Source organism: Podarcis bocagei (genome assembly GCF_964188305.1).
Source record: "Podarcis bocagei genome assembly, chromosome: 3".
Classification (NCBI taxonomy): Eukaryota; Metazoa; Chordata; class Lepidosauria; order Squamata; family Lacertidae; genus Podarcis; species Podarcis bocagei.
Window position 1 is genome coordinate 109,065,784 of NC_138127.1, and position 17,385 is coordinate 109,083,168.

General features: G+C 46.2%; 1 protein-coding gene across 5 annotated transcripts in view; it reads right to left on the reverse strand.

Annotated features, from left to right (window-relative positions):
• The window catches only part of FZD3 (frizzled class receptor 3), a 37,244-nt gene continuing 19,859 nt past the window's right edge, over nucleotides 1-17,385 (reverse strand). For 3 of the 5 annotated variants that reach the window (XM_081188591.1, XM_081188592.1, XM_081188593.1), the window contains 5 exons: nucleotides 13,239-13,435; nucleotides 10,737-11,754; nucleotides 5,768-5,916; nucleotides 3,983-4,216; nucleotides 1-2,798 (listed from right to left, as the gene is read on the reverse strand). In XM_081188591.1, coding sequence (XP_081044717.1) covers nucleotides 2,585-2,798; nucleotides 3,983-4,216; nucleotides 5,768-5,916; nucleotides 10,737-11,754; nucleotides 13,239-13,435 — 1,812 coding nt within the window. In that variant the 3' untranslated portion in view covers nucleotides 1-2,584. Of the gene's footprint in view, nucleotides 2,799-3,982; nucleotides 4,217-5,767; nucleotides 5,917-10,736; nucleotides 11,755-13,238; nucleotides 13,436-17,385 lie in introns of those variants that run through there. The other 2 variants (XM_081188594.1, XM_081188595.1) reach the window with 2 other exon arrangements.

The following is a 17,385-nucleotide window of genomic DNA, read 5'->3' on the forward strand; positions in this document are numbered from 1 at the left end:
GAGGAGGAGAAAGGGAGCAGCAAAGAAGTCTCATTGCATCAGATAAAACTTGCGCCTGCTGCTGTTTGCCAGGTCGCCCAGCATCTAGCCTTAGCTGGGCTACCCTTTTCATTTGAGGAAATGAGAAGCTCAAGCAATTCCAGATTTTCCAAAGGTAGCCGTGGGGTGGTTTCTTACGGAGTAGCATTTAAATCCCAGGTTCTCCAAGGTTTTCCCCTCCTCGTGTGGAGTCGCTGCGGGGAGTGAGGTCCCCTCACCTTCCACCCACGCCCGCTTTCTTGCAATACTATCAAATGTTAGGAACCACAAATTCTATAAAAACGAAACAATGCTTTGTCACAATCCTTAAGCACTAGCATCAGATGGAGGTGTTTGGCATGTTTCCTGCACATCATATAGCAGAAACAGATCAGATGGGTGAAGCATATTAAGAGAAAGCAACTGTACATTTCCCAGCAATAGTGTTACAGAGCAATAGGTGAGGTAGGTTCGAACACAAGCCAGTGCTTCCTTGTGGCAACAATTCAAACACTTGCCAATAGCTGCCTTAGAAAAATCAAGTCTACTTCCCAAAAGCAGTGTGGGCAACGTTTTCAGCAAGGACTGTTAATTTGCATATATGAATTACTCATTTGCATATCATTCACAGGAGTGCACAAGTACATGGCCAAAGCTGGTGGACAAGTCATACTTAAAACCAGACCCCATGTACATTCACTCAGAAGCAAGGCCCACTCTGTCCAATGAGATTTACTAGCTTGTATGTTTAAGATGGCAATCTTAATCGGATATCCCTGTTTTGAAAGCGCAGACCCAAAGGTTGGGAACCTTAAGCTGCCCCTTGAATCTTGAGTTTTTCAAATAAAGTGGGGGAGGGGGGGAGTTGCGGCCAGCTTCACATTTGGGCTGGGATTCAAAATGCCACTTGAGGTTCACCCACAGGATTGAGGACCTTTGCCCCTTAACAGCAGCCCCCCTTGCTGTATCCCAAATTGCTGTGAGAAAGTTCCCTTATTTTCCAGAGCTGTTTGGCATGCCCTGCAGGAGGGCTGCTTCTAGCAGGAAGCACAAGCCCCAGGTCCCCTTGGCTGCAGGGAAGTGCAGGTTTGGGGATCTCAGCCCCTGCGATCTGTTTCTCACGTCAGAGTCTTCGGTGCACTGGTGGCGTCTTGAATCCAGGAAGGTCACCGTGGCCACAGCTGTATGGACTAAGGTCCCCCTCCCTCAAATAACCCACATGGAAGTCCCGACTCAGAAGTGCTTAGGCTGTCGCCAGCTACCCCTGAACTAAATGCATGGTTCATATGTGCCTGCCTTCAGCACCTGCACCGTCAAAGTTATCCGAACAACAACATTTGCAAAAGGAAGCTAAGCGCACTCCACAAAGAATTCCCTCAGCCCTATTCTGAACCTGATTTAAGGAACCGGGTGGAAAAAGCCTCATTTGCTCTGCATGTCATCCTCTTCCCTGTCTTGAGCCTGGCTTGCGAAGCAACGAGCAAATTCAAACTTTTCTCTCTTTAATGACTGTTCTCAGGCCTTGGCCAAAACACACTTCATTAAACAAGCCAACAGTTTAGCAAGTGTATGAATGAGTCCACTTGCCCTTCCCTTCTCAAACAGCACCCCAGTTCCCATTATGTCTTAATAGAGGTCATTAACCCCCCCATAGAATGCCCTAGATACAGCAGGAGCTGTTCAAGGCACTGAGGCTGAAAGGGGTCAGGGATGGGGGTATTTACACAATATTCATCAGGAGAACAAAAGGTAGCTAAATTGTCAAAATCCATTTCCCTCTCGCATCCATGTTGGGCTTGAGAGGCGACGGATACAGTTTGGGAACTATCGCCCACTTCCCTTCTTCCCTGCGTAAAAACTGTAAACAAGTAGGAAATTGGAACATTTTCTACAAAAGCACAGACGATACAAGAAGCTAAGTACCATTTGTTCATACCCACCCTCCCTCTCTCCCTCCCTCCCTCCCAGAGACTAGCAATTTCAGTTAAGAGCAGACATCCTTCAGCAGAGCCTTCTCTGCTCATTATCCTTCTGCTGCATTTCCAGTGTAACCGCTTAAAATCTCCTGCTGATCCCCTACAGATGTCCTTTGTGCAGTTTTTTAAAAACATGCAGCCCACCCTCTGCGCTGCATGAGAACAGCTAACCAGTTTATTATCTAATCAGAGACAGCAACAAAAAGATTGCAGGGGTGGAATTTTTTTTCCAAACAAAAAGCCAGTCTTCTGCCTGGGTTTTTTTTTGTCCCCCTTCCACAGGATCTTCATAGTAGACATCTCTTAGAGAAGCATACGGACAATTAGAAAACAGCGCTAAGAAATTCCAGTTGTCAAGCATAATAAATAAAGTTTGTATCGAGGAGTCAAGTACCAGAAACCGTTTAGCTTGTAGACTTGATTGAGCAGCATACCTTTGCTGGGAGAAAATGCTTCTGAGAAATTGCTGGCTAGGGGGGAAAGGCAGCAGCTGGTTAGGTTCCACCGGGGCAAGCTTAGCACCTAAGAGAAAGGGCTAACACTGAGTTCTGTTGAACTGAAATGGAACGAGCACTGCTCATGGAACAAGCTCAAGCGCTAGTACCGTCCTCTTCGATCACCCGGTTCATGCTGGTGCCGTGCGTGATGTGGGTCGCCGGATTGCCGCTGAGGTCCCTGGTGCTGCTGTGACGCGACTGGTCGTTGAGCCGGTGGGAACTGCTGTGCCTGGAGTGGTCCGTCAGTCGGGACATGCTGCCGTGAGGTAGTCGATCTTCAATCCCGCGGTAACTGCAGGGGGTATACCTAATTCATAAAGACTCATCGGTTTCAGTAACGCAGACAAGAATGGGTTTCCCATTCAGAGAGCTGCAGGAACTCCCACACAATGCATAACACAGATCAGATTCAGCAGAGCTCGGTCTCACTCCCTAGGTCTGAGAATTTAGACAAAGGCCGGCTTTTCTTTGTTACAAGTTTTTAAACAGAGGTCGGATACTCATCTGTCAGGGATTCTTTAGCTGTGATTCCTGCATTGCAGGGGGCTAGACCATATGCATAGCTGTCAACTTTTCCCTTTTCTTGCGAGGAATCCTATTCGGAATAAGGGAATTTCCCTTAAAAAAAAATCCTTCACAGCCTGGGACCCTCGTACCTATGGGACCACCCCACAGAGAGCCTCAAGGTCCATAAACAGCAATACCCTAGAGGTCCTGGGCCCTAAGGAAGTCAGATTAGCCTCAACCAGAGCCAGGGCCTTTTCAGTGGTGGCTCCCGCCTGGTGGAACGCTCTGCCTCATGAGACCAGGGCCCTGCAGGATCTGATTTCTTTCCGCAGGGCCTGTAAGACAGAGCTGTTCCGCCTGGCCTTTGGCTTGGAGCCAATTTGATTCCCTCTCTCTCTTTCTTTTTCCTTTTCCCTTTCTCCTCCTGTGATGAGGCTGCATTTTAATATTTTAATGTTTCAATATTTTAATTGTGTTTTAATCTTGTTTTTAAGTTGTATTCATTCAACTTGTTTTTATTATTGCTTGTTAACCGCCCTGAGCCCGGCCTTGGCTGGGGAGGGCGGGGTATAAATAAAAATTATTATTATTATTATTATTATTATTATTATTATTATTATTATTATTATTAAACAAAGGAAAAAGTTGACAGCTATGCTTATGACCCGGGGTGTGTGTGTTCCCTTCCAGCTCTGTGATTCAATGGTCAGGAGAAAACCCACTCTGAAACCCTAGAGAACTGCTGCCAGCCCGGGAAGGCAAGAATGGCCAGGATCTAACTCCATTTAATGCTGTTTTCTATGTGGACAGTGTGGGAGAGAAAAAAGAGCTCACACCTCTATTGACAGAACTTGAAACAGACCACTAAGGGGTGGGGGAAAGGCTATCAGCTCCCACAAATTCATCCAGCAACCCCCCGTTTGAAAGGCGACGTGTTCTCTGCTTAGGTGTGTTGCGTTTACACAGCCATTTCAGTCTCCTCACCTGCCATCCCGTGACCTATGCAAGCTGCCGTGGTAGCTACTGACTTTGCTATGGACGCTGCCTGCTTTGCTTCGCTGGTCGTCCATCATAGCCAGCTGGGTAGAGGAAGCGTGGGTGGATGTCCCTTGGGTGGAGGTGCCTCTGGACTTACGGATTATGGGTGTGTTGGGGTCTCTCAAGAGCGATTGAGCAAAATCAGGCTCCTGAAGCACTTGCCGGCTCTCGTTCACAACCCTGTTTACAACAGTAAAGCCCGGTCAGTTTGACTCCAGAGAGGCAGGTGGCAATAGGCAAGAGCATGCAGAGGTTAGGTGGCGAAAAAATCTACTGAATACCCAATGCGAATGGGAGGGGTCTGTTCTTACTGTATCTGGATCATTCAGACCTAGAAATGGTGTTCACTGTTGTAGAAATACAAGCCAGCAATAATTTTTGGAGGAGGGCAAGAATCATTTTTTACTAGTAGCTGCAGAGTCCCGCTGCTGGACCAGGCCGAAGGGACCAGGCCACCTAATCCTGCATCCTTTTTAAAAAAATTGTCAGCCAGAAGCCTCTGAGAAACCTGTAGAACAGCCTTTCTCAACCTGTGGGTCCCCAGATGTTGTTGAACTACAATTCCCATCACCCATAGCTAGCAAGGCCATAACTCAGGAATGATGGGAGTCATAGTCCAACAACATCTGGGGACCCACAGGTTGAGAACCGCTGCTGTAGAAGAAGGGCCTCAGTGCAACAGCCCTCTTCCCACTGGTGACTCCTCTCAGCGTGTCTCACCTTCAGCGTTTATGCTGCATAGGTTAAGACAGTATGGCTGGGCCACAGCTCAGTATCAGAGCACAGAAGGTTCCAGGTTCAATCCTTGGCAATTCAAGCTAAAGCTGGGAACGAATGACCCATCTGCGAAATGCTGGAGAGCCACTCCCAGTCAGTGTAGCTGATCTGATTCTATAGACAGTGGCCTTGTAAGACGCCTCCCTCAGAGGTAAAGAAGCCTGCTGGCCACATCCGATTCTGCACCCCTGACTAAGGTGAGGCAGTGGTGCTGTCTGCCTTGAAGGAACAGTGGCTTATCCTTAACAAGCCTTTTTTTTTGGACCCAGCAACTACTAACAACTATCGCCCAGTTGCCAATATCCCCTTTGGGGGCAGAATGCTTGAGAAGGTGGCGGCGGCTCAACAAGAAGCACGGCTAAATTAAGCAGATTATCTGGGTCCATTTCAATCCAGGTTCAGCACAGTTTGGCACAGACTTCGTGTTGGCTGGCCTAACGGATGGCCTTTGTCAAGAGGGATGAAGAAATGTGAAGGGTCTCAGATGAAGATTGAACCTGTCAGCAATTTGGTGGCCTCATTCTGCCCCAGCAGCAAGACAGGAGCAATGGTGGAAGCAAAGTCTCTTCCCTGCTACCCAGCAGGCCCTTCCCTCCCTCTTTCTGGCATGCAGAAGGCTGCGTGGGGTGGGGGAGTGAGAGAGATCTAGAGTGGTTGGGGACTTTGCTCCCCCCATTGCCATGTATATTTGGGGAAAAGAGTTTGTTTGTGGGAGGTGGCGTAGAGATTGCCTAATCTACTCTTTCCATATTCTCCTTTGAGAAATTGAAATGAAATGAAAACAACAGTTTGGAGTTGTTGTTTTTACCCCTGTCAAAGAAAGCTTGAAAAAAAGGCAAGCAGGAAAAAATGAGGGAAGAAAATCTGCCTCTTGCTTAAGAACCGCTTTGAGTAAAATCTGAGTGTTCCTGAGTTGAACCTGTTCCATGCCACCTTTTATGTATCACAACTCACTCTTTTTTCTTGCGCCCATGGAAGAAGCTGGCCCATTCAAAGCAGGTCTTTTTACTTCCAACCCAGAAGACAGATGGAATCCCAACCACCAGAGCCATCAGATACTTCATCAGAAAGAGGATCAAGTCTGGACGACTCATCTGCGTGACCTGGAAGGAGCAGACAAGGTCATACATGAGACACTGCTGCAGATCCACAGCTCCATCTCTCTAACTCACTAGCAGAAAACAAAGATCAGTCCAGTCCCTCCATTTCCCATCTACAGAATGGGCCCACAGAATCCAGATAGATCAAGGCAATTTATCTGAAGTATTTCAGTCACACAGAAAATCATTTCACTCCAAACTCCAATTTCAATTCCTCATGTACCTGAAGTATTTCCAAAGCCAGAGAACATGTCAGTGCATAACCATTAAAACAGAGAGGCAACATTGGCAAGGAAAATAGCCACAAATCACACCCAAACAAATGATTTCAATAGATTTTTCTGGAGAAGCGTGTGAAGTATTCACATGGAATTAACTCCCGCTCTGTTTAGCTGAAGTACGTATGGATCATAACGGCAATGCTATCACTTGCCAGGGACTGAATTCACAAGACTGCGGGGGGAAAGCACTCTGACATGTGAGCACCACAAGATAGCTCCTTAGCTGACCAACTATTTGGTGGAAATGCTGTGAAAGTCCTCACTAAATGCGGAGAGTCACAGTCTCATATTAACAGCCCCAAGACAGCAACTGTCTCTTACTTGCATATATGAAATTTTATAAACACACGTGTAATGAGTTGTGGAGAATCAGGCTCAATCACACATTGAGCTATGAGCCAGGGCAGAGTGCATGCAAACTGTGAAGATGGCAATGAAAACCATCCAGATCCTCCTCCATAGTATGCGGTGTAATTTGTAAGCACCCTGATTTTGCAATCTTCCATGGGCTAATGGCTGGCAAGGGGCAGGGAAAGGACAAACACCACAAGGTCTGTAAACTCTGCTAGGATTATGGGAGAACAAAATGTTGGGGTGCTGCTTTTGGCAGTAGCTGCATTTTGAGCATACCCTTGCTAGTGTGTGAAATGAGTGCAATTGTGCCGTAGTTGGAGCATTCTTTGGCACTGCCCTTCTTTGGGATTGGGATGTAGACTGATCTTCTCCAATCCTCTGTCCACTGCTAAGTTTTCCAAGCTTGCTGCCATATTGAGTGTAGCACCTTAATAGCATCATCTTTTAAAATTTTAAATAGTTCAGCTGGAATGTCATCACTTCCACTGGTCTTGTTATTAGCAGTGATTTCTAAGGCCCATTTGACTTCACTCTCCAGGATGTCTGGCTCAAGGTCAGCAACCACACTACCTGGCGACAGAGGACGAGATGGTTGGACAGTGTTCTTGAAGCTACTAATATGAATTTGACCAAATTGTGGGAGGCAGTGGAAGACAGGAGTGCCTGGTGCGCTCTGGTCCATGGGGTCACGAAGAGTCAGACATGACTAAATGACTAAACAACAGCAAAGCATGTTTAGCATCATCTCTAGCTTGGCACTGCGAGGCACAAGTGAAAAGTCCTTTTCTGCTCTTGCAATGGGGCTCACACATCTACTCCATTAATTTGTAGAGCTATAAAGCTACCATAGCTGATTGGGGCTGATAGCACAATAGGGTCGAGAAAGCAGTTGTTCCATTGCAGATTCAGAAAGGACTGCCTGCATACACTCACTGAAAGCTAACTTACGAAGCACTGCTCTTCTGCTTCTGCAATGCTGGCTGTTTCTCAACAAGTATCAATCCTATTCTTGAAACAGAGTGGAGCTGAAGCCCCTGCAAATGCCACCCAGGACACTTTCAGAGCAGCTGAATCTGGAGGCATTTATAGTGCCTGTCAAATGCCATCAGCTTCTGTTATGGCTCTGAGGCAGGAAAACGTATTATGAGAGATGCCAAGCGGTGGCTGGACAATGAAGTGGCAGTTGATCCCACTTGACAGGAAGCGACACAAAGCTGGGGGGAAAAAATGCTCATGGAGCTGCAGTCTCAGTCTGTGCCCTGTACTCCCTTAATTGATACTGTGCACAGGGCAAAGAACAACTAGGACAGGGTGTTGAGAATTCAAGATCTTCCCAATTCCAAACAGCAGCTGCTTCTGCTAGTCTCAAAGCTATAATTCAGATAGCGTATCTGACTAGACCAGATGGCAAGTAGCTTCTGGTCTGGGCAATTTCACTCCTGAGGGAAAGCTAAGAACAGCCCAAACCTCTTTCAACATTTCACCCCTGGGACTACCCTCAAGGAGAGACCAGGTGTGGGTCTTTGGCTCGCACAGTCAGCACTGCCTGTTCTCTGTCCCTCTCATCACAAGGTGAAGTAAAGAATCCAAACTGGGAGATCCTCCGATTATCTGAACACTTGTGAATTTCTCTCTGGAATGAGATTTCAAATAGCTGCAAGATCCTCAAGCTCCAAATAGCTGCAGGATCCTCAACCAGCTGTTCACAGCTTGGAGGAGGTGGCATCTCACTCCTGGTCTGGCGGTGGACAGGCCCAACGTCATCACACTTTGGACAAAACTAAGAGCTGTGCACATCTTTCCTTTCCTGCCGTTTGCTCACATAGATTAGGTTTGACTCTGGAGAACTGCCAGCTGCAATTAAGAGCTAGCACACTCTTGCTCCCTTTATATAACAAATTACTTCCAGTCACTGCTCAGAGTTAGGCCTGCGGCTACCTGGGGAGCAGAAGAGCACTTTCCTTGGAACAGAACTCCAAAAATAAAACAGGGTTGTGGTGATTTGAAAGACAGATAACTGATCTGCTCCCATCTCGACTAAGCTGGGAAGCAGAAATGCACGGCACCAGCTCCTGCTGGAGAAACTCCACAGACGGAAAGGAGTCTGCCAACAACCTTTGGCGCTACAACCAAAGTGTGTACACGGTTCATGGGTAGAAGCTGCAGAAGCGAGGGGGAAAGCTGGCAGGGCAACAGACCTCCAGTGACAAACACTGGAGCTGAAGGAAGATGTGTGCTGCTTGCTGTGAAGGCAGGACAGACCGAGGAATGCTGGGAGCTCTGCCTCCTTCCTAAGATGTTTCTCCTGCCTTCTCTGCTGGCGGGTCCTAAAGTCCAACCCAACCGGCTCACTCCCACTACACGAGATCTTAGCAGAGGTGTAGTGTGGGTGGGGAGAGGGGGGCTGTTGGCTCAGGCACAGTTTTTTCGAGGATGCATTTTGCTCCTCATGCCACCCCTGCTAGTCCCACGCTGCTTTGTGAGTCTGATCCCAGCCTGGCAAAGCCGCGTGGGGATGGCAGGGCGTCAGGAGGATGCAAAAGGCTGATTAGAAGGGTGCATGCCTGCACAGCTGTGTCGTCCTCATGTTCGCCCTTCCAGCCCATGCGTGAGGAGGATGCAACAGGCATGCAACACGGGGGTCCAAGCACCTCTGATTGGGTTAGAGTTCCTGGAAGGTTGTACATGGATGTTAAAACTGTGGAGCCTTTGCAAGCATCTTAAGCATAGGTTGCAAAAGGCATAAAGCCTGTCACTAGAAAATGGCGTATCTTCCATTCTCATATCAAAATAGCAGTTGGCAGATTTACACTTTTCCTTCATACACACCCCCTTTTAACTATCAAGCAGCATTGTGAATTTTATGTTCTCCTCATTAAGCTTTCAGTAGCCCAATAAACATAATTAATCTGTTCTTTTCAAGATAAGCTTACTGATTAAATTCTCAACTCTGAGCAGTTGGGAAGCAGCCATTCTGCATATTGTTACACAGCTATGCACGTTAATCACACCCACCCTTAATATTACTGAAAGAAATGTGATATTTGCTGGTACAGGTATATGTCACAGTAATGAGAAAGATTTTAATCTCGTTGTGCTAGAACAAGTTACGGGAGGAAGAAAGCAGCAAAGACCCAGGGACAGGTGAAATTGCAAGAGTGTGTATGTGAAGCCCGCTGCATTATGCCAACCACAACTGCTGAAACACTTGAGAATCTCTTATATTTCAGCCCTACTTGCTTAACAAAAACCCCATCATTCAAGCACAGCAATATTAATGAACAAAATGGGCCAGTTGGCTTCATCAGGGCAATGGAGGTTGGATTTCTAAGGTGCTTGTCTGCTTTGTGTTGGTGATGGAGGCAGAAGAAGGAATGCCGGGCCAGTTGGCCCTTCGATTTTGTGCCCTGTTATGGAGTAGGTAGTTTTGGATGGTGATGGTGTGTGTCTGTGAGCTCACCTGCTTTATGGCAGTTGTAATATTAGCAGTGAGGACTTGGGGGCTGCCTTGGGGTGAAAGAGGAGGGACTGCCTTGTTGTTCCCTTGTGCTTTTGGCAACAGAAATAGGAGTGACTGCAAACTTGCCTGCCTTATTTATCTCACCCAACCACCAACCCAATTTCTCCTGTCCTCCTATTGCCTTTATAAGCCTGTTGTTGACTTTGGCAAGGAAAAAGCCATGTGTCACCTCCATCCAACCTCAAAAGTCTATTTATTAACCAAAATTCCCCTGAAAACCTAGAAGAGAGATGGCCTCTTTCCAACGGGCTGTATCTGTTCTTTCTAAAACTATCCCTCATGCAAGCTTGCTCCCTTTTCTCTTCTGTGCCATGTCATCCTTAGACTGTAAGCCTGTAAGGCAGGGATTGTCTTGGTTATCTTACTCAGTTTTATGTGCTTTGTATATTATAAACCTTCAGTTCCTAAACAGCTGGCCTTCCTACCATCATGGACAAAAATAATCCACCAGTAAAAAGGTTCTGATGGTTCCAACTCCTGTTCCTATTTCATTTCATTTTTCCACCAGCATTCTTCCCTAACTCATACTTTCCAGTTGTCTATATGATTATGTACTTGCAGCATGTTCCTACAAGGAAGTAGGAGAGCGACGCCAGGTTTATAAACCTGGGAATAAATGGGAGTGGACCATGTGCAAATACCTTGCAGAGAGAAAGATGCTTGCTCACCTGATAAGGGCAGGGTATGTGATACTCTTTGCACCGTTCCTGTATCCACGTCGTCTCCCACACACCTCGGTAAGCTTGCTCATAAAAATAGCAGCCAATCACAACCAAGAGTGGCACGAGGTAGAGGACGCTGAAGACACCGATCCGGATCATGAATTTCACCAGCTTGTCCTGGTTCTCCTTCTCTAGAGGAATTTCAATACGAACCCGATTTAAAGAGATGATGCCGGCGAGTAGCAGAGAGACCCCAACCACCACATACAGGCAGAGGGGAGCAAGGACAAAGTACCTCAAGGCATCCACATCATAGAGGCCAACAAAGCACACGCCGCTGATGTTGTCGCCTTCGATTTTGTTCATCGCTAGGAGGATGATGGTGAGGGTCCCTGGGATGCCCCACGCACTGGCGTGGAAGAGGAGGGCTTTCTTCTCAATGGCTTCGCTGCCCCACTTTGGCACAGCTGCCAGGAACCAAGTAATGGTAAGGATCACCCACCAGACGCTCCCAGCCATGGTAAAGAAATAGAGCACCATGAAAAGCATCGTGCACGCTTTGTTGTGGGAGCCCTGAGTCACCGTGGAAGCCTTGTACGTGGTGGGGCTGGAGGCATTGCAGGCCACCCGGTCCTCTAGCAGAAAGCCAATGAAGAAAATGAGCGATACCATCATGTAACAGACGGCATAAAAGATGATGGGCCTTTCTGGGTAGCGAAACCTCGTGACGTCAATCAAGAAAGTCAAGAAAGTAAACAAGGTGGCCGAAAGGCAGACAATGGAGATCACACCAATGAAGTATCGTGCGAAAGAGAGCTCTTCGTGCCTGAAATACATATTCGGGCAAGGAGGGGAACAGTCCCGTACCCGCAGGAACGTGTAGCCCAGATCCGGGTCGATTTTCAACTCTCGGGGGCACCAGAAGCCGTAATCTCTTTGCACTGCCACTGGTGCTTCTTCCGTCACTTCCCCAACTACATTGAGATCGACAAGGCGAGGGTAAGGCTCGTCACAATCCGGGAACCTAGAATGGCAAGAAAGGAGAAGCTGCTGTTGGACACACACATTTTACTAATGTCAACAAAATAATCATGCGGCTTCCTTGGCCCTAAACCAGAATAGCCTTGGAGGAGAAAGAAAATGCTGTATTAGAGTATTTTAATATATATTTTTTGGAAGCCGCCCAGAGTGGCTGGGGAAGCCCAGCCAGATGGGCGGGGTACAAATAATAAATTATTATTATTATGAATGGAGAGGAGGAGATTTTGTCGCCTCAAGGTTTTGAGACAGGCTGTATACCTAAGAATCAAAGTAACATCCTGACACTGTAGTCTGGGATTCTTGGACATCGCTTTTAAACTTGTTTTTAAACTTTGATTTCTATTGATCATGTTAATGTTTGTATTCTTGGCAAACTGCTTAGAGGTCTTATTTAAAATTAAGCAGTATACACATTTTGTTAATTAAAATAAATCAAATCAGTCACTTTGGCCAACTTTTATTTAGCACACTTCACTGTTTTTACCAATACATATGACCTTCAACCCTCTGACTCCTCTCCTATCTATTAGATGGTCTCCATCAGGTTTCCCAGGCCTTAGACCAGCACTTTGCCCACTGGACGGCCTGCATGTGAACAAGAGGAAGAGTGTAGGACAGCAGATGGACAGTAAAACTTCATGCTGGACTTGAAGAGAAGTGGGCAGAATGGACTGAGAGGCTTTATGTCTCTATGGCTTTATGACTGAGGAGGTCTCTCTCTGGAGCCAAGCTTAGGGCAAACAACAAAAGATGACTCAAGTTCACTGCAAAGCAGAACAGAACATTGGTTGTCTGGTCTCCTGTAGATTATGACCAGCTTTCTTGACTTTTTGAACATAAACTATGAGCCTTTTCTTGTAGCTTAGCCAAATGAGGAAAGAGAAAAAGGAGAGATGCAAAAATAACACAAGAAGCCAAGTTGTCCTTGTGGCCAGAGTGATTATTCTCACTCTAATGCCTTTATTAAGCTAGTAAAGCCTTTCTGGTCTGTCTCAGCTGCCCTGTGTATGCATTGTTTGTGTTCTTTATGTGCCATGACACCTTCACTTGGCATATTCTCCTTTTGAACGAAAGCAAAAAAAGATTTGAGATTACTCAATTAAAGTAGGGAACATGCTCAGCTGGTTTGAAGACTGAACAATTGTTTTGTCATTCACCATGCCGTCACCTTTTTGTCTGAAAGGGGCAAGTTGGCTTGTAGGGAGAAAAAAATGAAAAGGAAGATTGGAACAGGAATTTTCAAGTGTTTGACGAGACTCTGAAATGTAGTAGCCTCTGCCTGCTGGGTAGGAACCCAGTCAAAGCAGGAGAGTTACTGTGGGTCACTTAGTTGGTTTAGTGTCCAGAAAAGGGAGGGAAGGGCGTACAGCACTAAGGCTGAAAAACAGTAATTTTATAATTCCTGGAACGTGTTAAAATCTGTAGGTGGCTGTTTAAAAACAGACACAAATCCAGAGGATTTCTCACCTGCTGCACTCCATGTCCTCTGACCAGGACACACCAAACATCTCCATGAGTTTTGAACACTCACTGTAGGCTCGCTGGCAAATTCTGCGACACGGGAGGGAGACTCTGCCATACTCCATGCAAACAGGAGCATAGAGAGCACACAGGAATGGCCGAAAGTCCCGGGAGCATTCAAGGTTCACCATTGGGTGGAATGGCTGTGAAGAGAAAACAAAATTAAATAGCTCCAAGCCACCATTTCAGATTCCGTCTTGTGAAACAGCCTGGGTGGTTATCATAATCTAAGATCTCATAATCTCTGCCCAGCTTTTTCAGGGTGGGGAGGAACAGATCAAATATGACAGATAATTCTGGCAACAGACTGCACGAAATGCCAACACAAATATTTGCTCAATGCCATCGTAACGCACTTTCCCTTTGCTTGGTGGACTTGCACCTTCAGAGGTCACCACACAAATCATGGGCCACTGAGCTGAATAAGCCCACCAGACAATTGCTTGAAACCACATCCTCATCCCACACATTAGTAGCCCTTTGAATTTATCAAGCCCCTGATGGCCACCAGACATGCCTGATGAGCTGCATTTTGTTTAAAGGTAAAGGTAAAGGGACCCCTGACCATTAGGTCCAGTCGTGACCAACTCTGTGGTTGCAGTGCTCATCTCGCTTTATTGGCTGAGGGAGCCGGCATACAGCTTCCAGGTCATGTGGCCAGCATGACTAAGCCGCTTCTGGCGAACCAGAGCAGTGCACGGAAACGCCGTTTACCTTCCTGCCGGAGGTGCTTTCGAACTGCTAGGTTGGCAGGAGCAGGGACCAAGCAACGGGAGCTCACCTTCTGGTTGGCAAGTCCTAGGCTCTGTGGTTTAACCCACAGCGCACCCACGTCCCGCGCATTTTGTTTTGCAAAGTGCAAATTATACAGGCCTAGTTTAATAAGAAATGTCCATTCACAGGGCAGATCTGGTAGGTACACTGGTGCCCATGGGCACTGTTTTGGTGATCCCTGACCTATTTCTATAGCAAAAGCACCAGAGACTGTCCACTATGTTGTGCCAAACATACACGTTCTTTTTTTTTAAATTTTTTTATTGATTTTACAGAATTTTTAAAACAATACAAACATATAAAAAGACATACACACACGTATAGTTTCATAACCTTTTTTTCGTAAACCATGTTTCTCAGACTCCCCCATACCTCCCCTTTCTGCATCCCAATGTCCAAAAGTTTTTAACAACTCTAAATATTTCTGTCAGTCCTCTGTCCTCTTAATCTTTCCTTTAGTCTAATCTTGTATCGCTGTAACCCTTTCTTACTCAAAACCTCGACATTCTAACATTCAACAAGTTTATAATAGTTCTTAAGATAGATTTTAAATTTCTTCCATTCTTCTTCCGCCGTCTCCTTTCCCTGGTCGCGGATTCTGTCAGTCATCTCGGCTAATGTCATATAATCCATCACTTTCATCTGCCATTCCAAACATACACGTTCAGCCAGCTAGAAATTTAACTCTATTGTTGTTGTTTAGTCATGTTCGACTCTTCGTGACCCCATGGACCAGCGCATGCCAGGCACTCCTATCTTCCACTGCTTCCCGCAGTTTGGTCAGACTCATGTTTGTAGCTTCGAGAACGCTGTCTAACCATCTTGTCCTCTGTCGTCCCCTTCTTCTTGTGCCCTCAATCTTTCCCAACATCAGGGTCTTTTCCAGGGAGTCTTCTCTTCTCATGAGGTGGCCAAAGTATTGAAGCCTCAGCTTCACGATCTGTCCTTCCAGTGAGCACTCAGGGCTGATTTCCTTAAGAATGGATACGTTTGATCTTCTTGCAGTCCATGGGACTCTCAAGAGTCTCCTCCAGTACCATAATTCAAAAGCATCAATTCTTCGGCGATCAGCCTTCTTTATGGTCCAGCTCTCACTTCCATACATCACTACTGGGAAAACCATAGCTTTAACTATACGGACCTTTGTTGGCAAGGTGATGTCTCTGCTTTTAAAGATGTTGTCTAGGTTTGCCATCGCCTTTCTCCCAAGGTGCAGGCGTCTTTTAATTTCGTGACTCTGTCACCATCTGCAGTGATCATGGAGCCCAAGAAAGTAAAATCTCCCACTGCCTCCATTTCTTCCCCTTCTATTTGCCAGGAGGTGATGGGACCAGTGGCCAAGATCTTCGTTTTTTTAATGTTGAGCTTCAGACCATATTTTGCGCTCTCCTCTTTCACCCTCATTAAAAGGTTATTTAATTCCTCCTCACTTTCTGCCATCAATGTTGTGTCATCTGCATATCTGAGGTTGTTGATATTTCTTCCGGCAATCTTAATTCCGGCTTGGGATTCATCCAGCCCAGCCTTTCGCATGATGAATTCTGCATATAAGTTAAATAAGCAGGGAGACAATATATCGCCTTGCCGTACTCCTTTCCCAATTTTGAACCAATCAGTTGTTCCATATCCAGTTCTAACTGTAGCTTCTTGTCCCACATTTTATATGTTAAAGTATTTTCTAAGATGCTACCCTTCCTTGGTGGTGCAATGTAGGTAGTAAATCTGAATTCACCCTGAGGCTATCCTAGACATTAAGCTGCCAAGTATTCAATTTTTAGATAGGAGCAGAAAAATATGGCACATTCCTTATGAATTAAAGAGATGAGAGCAGGGGTGTAAAAAGAAACCAAATCAACAATACATGCTTGTTTAAGTTAACACTGCTATGCTACAGTTTGCTGTATAAAAACCAGATACAATACTATAAAGAAACAGATGCTATAAAGCATGTTTTTAAAAGAGGTTGGATGGCCGTCTGCCATGGATGCCTTAGTTGAGATTCCTGTATTGCAGGGGGTTAGACTACCCTTCCAACTCTAAGATTCTAAGTAATACATAGTTGGAGTGCTGTAGTAGATAAATAGTGTGTTTGGTTTAGATTGGGAAAGACTTAGGTTAAAATTCCCACTCAGTCAAGGAAATCACAGGGTGGCCTTGAGCAAGTCACTATCTCCTACATTAATCCTATCCTACCTCCTTAAGGAGTGGTTTGTGATGAGATAAGCCTATGTATACCACCCTGAACTCCTTGAAGGAAGGGTGTGATACAAATACGATGTGATAAGTCAGTTCCCCGCACCCCAATATTACAATAAGCTGTCTAGACATAAAAAGTAATGAGACACACATGCTGTCAGTGACTGCTACGGTTACCAGTGTCCCCAGAGGAAGTGTACATATGCAAATGAGTACATGATATTAGTGTATGCAGATTTTTAGTTGGCAGTCACCTATGAAAGCAAGCACCAGGAAGCCATTTGATCACTCTCTCCCTTTGGAGAAGGGTGGTGTGGGGGAGGGGGAGGGGACAACGTCCCCTCCGAAATCACTGATGGCAAGTGCTCTTCCACTTAATGTCATTCCAGCTCCAAAGCTGGAAGAGGGAAAGTTTCATACATAGCCTCTAGAACAGCCTTTCTACAGATCCGGACTACAACTCCCATCAGCCACAGCACCAGAGAGCAGTCCTGGCTGGGGTGATGGAAATTATAGTCCAGGCTCAACTACATAGTTCCATTAGCTGCAGCCAGCACAAGGATTTCTACTAGCGCAACCAGACTCCTGCGCTCTCCCCCATGCGCCCCCCCCCCCAATTGGCTCTGGGGAATCAGGGAAAAACCCAAAGCAGTGTGCAGGACGAGATGGGCAGGTCACTCCACTGAACAAGCCGAAATGCTTCTGTTGAAAGAAAACAACCTTGAATTCCTCCCTGAGTTGGCAAAGACACTGTATTAAACAGAGCTGCATTATGGAGGCCCTGGACTGAGCTGCTTCCCGCTATTAAATCTTCAAGAACCAGAAACTTTTTTAGCACGGATGGGGAAATTCTACTTGTCAGAGATGACAAATGAATGGCCATTTGTAAGTCAGGTGCCATGTGGCTAACCCTTGTAACTATGGCAGACATGCTTATACTGAAATAGCCTTGGTCCATAACCCCCATGATTTCTCTCTCGTGTGTGGGGGGAACCATGCAAGGCTGGGAGTGGGGTAGAGAGAAAGGAAGACAGAATAGTCTTCTATTAGCTTAAACAGAGACGTAAAAGCAGACATCATGCAACGAGAAGCATAGCTACAAAAGCTGCAATCAGGAAAAGCA